Here is a 6,740-nt window from a genome sequence, read left to right as displayed (position 1 = left end):
ATCAACAAACTGTTGCAACGTCCCCAAATATCTAATCGTTGGGGGTCCTGGGGGTCGGAACTTCCATGGTCTGGTACTGATGAATTATCCTGAAGATCAGATTTTTGGAAAACCTCTCATTACTACTCTCAGCCATAGGATTCATCACTGACTAATATGAGCATTGTAAAATTTTATTACTTTTAAACATCTCTTTATCAATTGGAAGTTACCCCCTGCTGCCAACATATGTAAAATCTGTAAGGATTCCAGAAACTGTATGTATTCAAAATCATTTTACTTCTAAATGAGACAGTTGCAAAATAGGAAAAAAATTGACATTGACCTTTCAATCACGTAGTTTTCTACATACTGTATGCAAAGAGTCAATAATATCTTAACTTCATGGGTAAACACACCATTTGCATGGACTATAATCATCAATGTAATATAATACAATAGGCACAGGGAAAGGTATAAAACTTCTGAAAACCTTTGCTGTAGACATATAATGCTAACAGAGAAGAAAACAGACAGAAGGTCTAGGTAAGCAAAGAGGTGGAAGCTGAAGACGTTCATTGTAGATAAAGCATGGAAGAAATGAAGACAATGTTCAATGCAACTAATGAAAGGAACTATGAAAATAATACATTAACTTCATCAACTTCATTAACATCATACGATTTACTGTCATTAGGCATCCTGGTGTTGGAGACTATTGTTGGCACCTTCATGAATGGTCTCATGGTGATTGTAAACCTGATTAGCCTGGTGACTCTCAGAAAACTGGGCTCTTGTGATTCCATACTTGCTTGTCTTGGTCTGTCACGATTCACTTTCACGTGGTTGGTTTTAGTTGTTTACCTCATTAATGATTTATCACCTAAATCTGCTGATACAGGAACTACAGGTAGTTTGCAGTATGTATGGCTGTTTTTTAATGATCTAAGCCTTTGGCTTGCTTCATGGCTAAGTACTTTTTACTGTGTGAGAATTGTCAACATTGAGAGATACATTTTTACTGCATTTAAGACACATTTCGATCGCTTGGTCCCTTTCCTCATCTTAGCAAGTATAGTCATATCTGCCTTGTGCAGTAACTCTACAGCATCTGATGGCATCAACCAAACATTCAACATGAGCAAATTTCAACACAATCAAAATTCAACTCCATTTGCTGCAATGGGAAACAATTTTGCAACCTTTGCGACCCTCTCTGCTGTGGGTTCTATTCCACCTTTTTTTCTGTTTTGTGTGTCCGCTGGTCTAGTGGTTGATTCTCTTCTAAGACACGTGAAAAATATGAAAGGACAAGAAAGAACAGGGTTCAGGGAACCATCGTTAGATGCCCATTACCAAGCAGTTAAAATGATGGTTGCTTTCTTTATGTTTTTCTTACTTTACATGATGGCATTCAACCTCTATGGATCAGGAATGGTTAAATCTGATATACTAAGTTGTTTTGCAGCTTTTTTCATTGGAGCATATCCTTCTCTACATTCTGTTCTGCTTGTCTTTGGGAACCGCAAGCTCAAGCATACCTTTCTGTGGATTCTACAGAAAGCATTCTGCTCCCAAAAACAGTTGGATCAGACAATGAGTGATTAAGGCTATGACTTTATATCTAACACTTTGGTTACATTGTGGTGAGTGAGTAAAAAATGTTGTTCACAAAATGCAGTTGAAGTTTTTGGGGAAACTCAAGCATCCTGTAAGGGTAAAGTCACGTGTTGAGATTTCTTGATGCAGTTTTGTAAGTTCTGAGGTAAGACTTCTTTTTGAACTCACTACTGGGTTTGGCTTCCAAAACGGTATCAAGAAAACTGAACGTGTGGTCATAACAGACATTGGACTGAAGTCCCTTGGATCCACCAGGGGGAATTATTCTGAGGGCCCATTCTCTGTGTATATTGAACCTTAAGGGCCCTGTTGTTTTAGAGGTCTATTATTCTCAGAGCTTGGGCACACAGGAGAATACTCTGGTAATCTTTGAGCCAGTCCGGCCTTGGCCGTACCATAACTATCATGCTATTTTATAGTTTTTCTCATTGGCTTTAATAGGATAAAATCATAGTGTGTAAAGGGGCATTCCACCTTTTAAATTTTCAGCACCAATTGGTAGTAAACAAAACATTATTATTTAGTAATAGTAATTGTTTATCTGCAATGCCCGTTTTCCTGCACTCCATCACGGTCACGTGACATTTTCTACTATGTTGGTTCCCTGTCCCTGTGACATCACATCCACATCTAAGGTATGGCAAGACTTGCAAGGCTCTGCCCTGTTGACATATCATCAGTGACCTTGCTGCTCAGGGCGGTGTTCTGCTCATTCTCTCGAACACTGCCCAGTAGACTTGATGTCAGCAATGATGCTATGTCTTAGCATGGGGTTTTTCCAGCAGGGCTTTAAGCAGGCTTGGATCTGTGACATTTGAGCTGGAAGGGGAAGGAGACAAAGAAACCTGATGCTACACACACTCCCCATGAATTTTGCTCCGGGATGTAAACAGAGGGAGCGAGTCACAGATGGCAAGGGCAGCTCCCTCCATTGCAACATAGACTAACATTTCATAATTAGGTATTAGTTTGTGAACAATTGTGAGCATGTTGCAAAATGGTAAAACTTTAGTTTTTCCTATCAAGTAAAATACTTTTTCCATTGTGTCATGTCTTCAATATGAAAGAGAACTTGTCATCACTACTAATTTCTGTGTTTTAGTAAATACTTATATTCCACAAGAGTACATTTCTGTAGCATCGTTTGTCATAACTCTGCATTGTGCCCTTCTTCTGTAATTCCTCCTAGAATGAATAAATCGACAACTGGGTGTTACCATTCCCCTTGTCAAAGAGGTTTGCCCCTACACCATCAGCAGTGAATGGACAATGTCAGATTCTACAAGGACACACGTCCAAACAGAGGAATGCCAAAACACCGAATTCTAAGAAAGACTCCAGAATTCTCATTACATGGTGTGAATACAAGTATTTACTATTATAGACAAGTCAGACAAGCTTTAGTTAACTATAACAAATTGTCATTGACTCTTGAGCTATTCTATGACTTACATACATGTCTTACCATTGTACACTGTTGTTAATCTATAGTACTTACAGTATGTATCAGTAATTGTATCGTTTTTACATGTAATCTTTTCAATTTAAGGTCCCATTAAAATTGCTTGTCCAAAATACTGTATCAGTTTACATGTAGGATCCTGAAATAGAGACTTGGAGGGTATTCCTGGTATCTGAAACAGTCATGGCAAAATGGATCTGCGGCAATGTTTTCTTTGTACTACCAGTTTCCTTTTAATTATTAATTATATAGTTAATATTACACATGTATTTACATGCTTTTAAATCACTTGCCTTGAATTTTCTGCTTAGGCTTCAGATTTTCTGATCTGCACTAGTATTTTCATTGCCCTGCTGGAACCTATAGACTAATATGGGGTCCATCAGGTTTCCGACACCTCCAGACATCTCTATAAATACAAACTGAAAAGAATGGCGTGGTATTAAACAAGCAGGAAGTGCTCAAACCCACATGCAGTTGTGCATTTATATAGGGGAGCAAATCCTGCACTTGTGGCCCGTTGCTAATGACGATCCCCAGCAAAAATGCATACAGTGGAGGATGCCCGCAGCGAACCACAAGTACCACAGTAGACATCCTATACAAGATAGCGTGTGTGGATGTGATAATCAATATAGCAATATAACAAAATAATAGCAAGGACAGGTGCACTCTGCAATCTTACTAAACCCTCAAACTGATTTTAAAATTGAGAGATTAGCCAACATGTCCTACGGTATAGGACATGTCTGAGCCCGAGGTTTCTCAAGTAGCTCGGGTTCTTGTGGTTCGCTGCTGGCATCCTCCACTGTATGCATTTTTGCTGGGGATCGTCATTAGCAACGGGCCACAAGTGCAGGATTTGCTCCCCTATATAAATGCACAACTGCATGTGGGTTTGAGCACTTCCTGCCTGTTTAATACCACGCCATTCTTTTCAGTTTGTATTTATAGAGATGTCTGGAGGTGTATAAACTCCAATTTAAATGTGCCTGCTTTCCATCTACAGGCTACATTTAGGTGCACCTGTGAGGCCTGGGCCATACCAGCCAGTCTTGAGTGGGACTCGCAGACTTCTCCCTCCTCCCATTGCTAGCATGGTTACATGCTGGAGGTAACAGGTGAGCTGTTTGTGAGTCGGCCTCATGCTCCTGTAATTTGCCCACTGGCTCCTGGTATTGCCCATATGGCACAGGTAGGTGAGTGTTAGGTCCCCAAGCTACTTGAGAAACCTTGGTGCGGTGCTCGGGCTCAGACATGTCCTACACCGTAGGACATGTTGGCTAATCTCTTAATTTTAAAATCAGTTTGAGGGTTTAGTAAGACCGCAGAGTGTATCTGTCTTTACTATGAAGGGGGCCCAGATTGCATTAATAATGTGAAGGGAGCACAAAAAGGGCATAACTACTGTGAAGGGGCATAACTATTATAGGGGCACAGAGTGGGCATTACTACTGTGAAGGGGCCACAGAGTGCATTACTACTCTGAAGGAGGCACAGAGGGCATAACTACTGTGAAGAGGGCACAGTGGGCATTTTTAATATGAAGGGGGCACAATGGGCATTACTACTGTGAAGGGGGCACAAAGAGGGTATTACCACTGTGAAGGGGGCACAGATGTGTCTGTTACTGTGTGTGTCTGTCCCTGTGTGTGTCTGTCACCATCACCATGCCACAGTGTTCCTATGTCTTGACGCAGTTGCATAGGGACGTTCTGTGTGGGGCAAGAAGAAGAAGGAAGGGGAGGCAGCGCCACCAGCATGGAGTCCCATTGGACAGGCACACTAAGGACGTAGGTAACACTACCACATGATCTACACTAGTGTTATCTGTGGTTTTACATAGGACTGCAGGTAACACTACCACATTATCAACACTAGTGTTATCTGTGCTGTTACATAGGACTGCAGGTGATATCAACAACATTATCTGTACTTGTACCCCACCAGATCTGGCAGGACAGTCTTTGAGTTCGGTGGCTACTGTACTTGGCTTTCATACTATTTTTTAATGGGAGGGGGCGCCATTTAAATTTTTGCCTCAGGCAGCAGAAGAGCTAGAATTGGCCCTGAACCCAATAATACTCACCTTGCTCATCTCCAGTCAACAGATACATCCAGTTGTTAGGAAAACAGACTCCACATTTGAGGCTGCAGCCCATGGCCCACTTTCTCACCGTGGACGGGTGTATGTGATTTTAGTTGGGACAGAGGAGAAAGCTGAGCATTGCAACTGCTGCGCCCGCTATACTTTAATTGACAGGGCCAGTGCAAATGTAATCACACCTGGCCCTGACTTCTTCTAAAGAATTGCGGTGCACTGTGTGCTTCAGTATCCAGCGCAGGTGCAGTATGGAAGAGAACTGCCATCAAACCACTCTCCTGTACTGTCCCTGGCCCTGTCAATCAAAATGCAGAGTGTCCAGTAGTTGCAGAGAAAGCAGAGCCTCTAGGTGTAATGACAACGCCCCCTGTTGTTCTAAGAGGCTCATTTGCATATATGAAAACATGTGGCGACATATGAACATGGGACCAACACAGATGCCTTAAGCTGCCAAGCGAACATGTAACAGGTCAGACGGTTTCATAGCTACAAATTTGCTGAATTTAACCTTTAACCTTTTCCCGATCTCCCAAAGTAAATTTACACCTGTGGCTGGGCATTTTAAAATGGTGCCCACTAGCGTGGGTGCCATAGCTACTGGGTGTCTGCTGTTTTAAACAGCAGACACCTGGCACTAATGTCCACGACCGGTCGTAATACCCTTCAGATGCCCTAAAACCCAGAAGCATGAGCTTCTGGGTGAGCTCTGACTCCCCCTGGAAGGGATCGGGGGAACCAGAGTGTGTATGTGGCAGCCCCGTCCTCCTGTGTGCCAGGAGGCTGCTGCAAATTATTTTCATTGTAGCCCCTGCCTGTGGCAGGGCTCCATAGGAACACATTAACCCCTTTGGGACACAGCCTTATTTTACCTTAAGGACCAGGCCATTTTTTGCAAATCTGACCAGTGTCACTTTAAGTAGTGATAACTTTAAAACGCTTTGACTTATCCAGGCCATTCTGAGATTGTTTTTTCGTCACATATTGTACTTCATGACACTAGTAAAATGAAGTCAAAACAATTAATTTTTATTTATAAAAAAATACAAAATTTACCCAAAATTTGTAAAGAATAGCAAATTTCCAAGTTTCAATTTCTCTACTTCTATAATACATAGTAATACCTGCAAAAATAGTTATTACTTTACATTCCCCATATGTGTACTTTATGTTAAGATCATTTTGGGAATGATATTTTATTTTTTGGGGATGTTACAAGACTTAGAAGTTTAGAAGCAAATCTTGAAATTTTTCAGAAATTTTCAAAAACCCAATTTTTAGAGACCAGTTCAGGTCTGAAGTCATTTGCGAGGCTTTCATTAAAGAAACCACCAAAAATGACCCCATTCTAGAAACTACACCCATCAAGGTATTCAAAACTGATTTTACAAACTTTAACCCTTTAGTTGTTCCACAAGAATTAATGGAAAATAGAGATACAATTTCAAAATTTAACTTTTTTGGCAGATTTTCCACTTTAATAATTTTTTTCCAGTTACAAAGCAAGCGTTAACAGCCAAACCAAACTCAATATTTATGGCCCTGATTCTTTAGTTTACAGAAACACCCCATATGTGG

General features: G+C 41.0%; 1 protein-coding gene across 1 annotated transcript; it reads left to right on the top strand.

Moving 5' to 3' along the window:
* Window positions 1-465: 465 nt before the first annotated feature.
* Window positions 466-1,587, top strand: LOC122942154 (taste receptor type 2 member 20-like). The gene has a single exon (XM_044299654.1). It carries the CDS (start codon window positions 571-573, stop codon window positions 1,585-1,587), a length of 1,017 nt encoding a protein of 338 aa, XP_044155589.1. The 5' UTR covers window positions 466-570.
* Window positions 1,588-6,740: the final 5,153 nt, after the last annotated feature.

Source organism: Bufo gargarizans, chromosome 6, assembly GCF_014858855.1.
Source record: "Bufo gargarizans isolate SCDJY-AF-19 chromosome 6, ASM1485885v1, whole genome shotgun sequence".
Taxonomy (NCBI): Eukaryota; Metazoa; Chordata; class Amphibia; order Anura; family Bufonidae; genus Bufo; species Bufo gargarizans.
The sequence above is the reverse complement of the archived record's forward strand: the minus strand, read 5'-3'. Positions and strand labels throughout refer to the sequence as shown.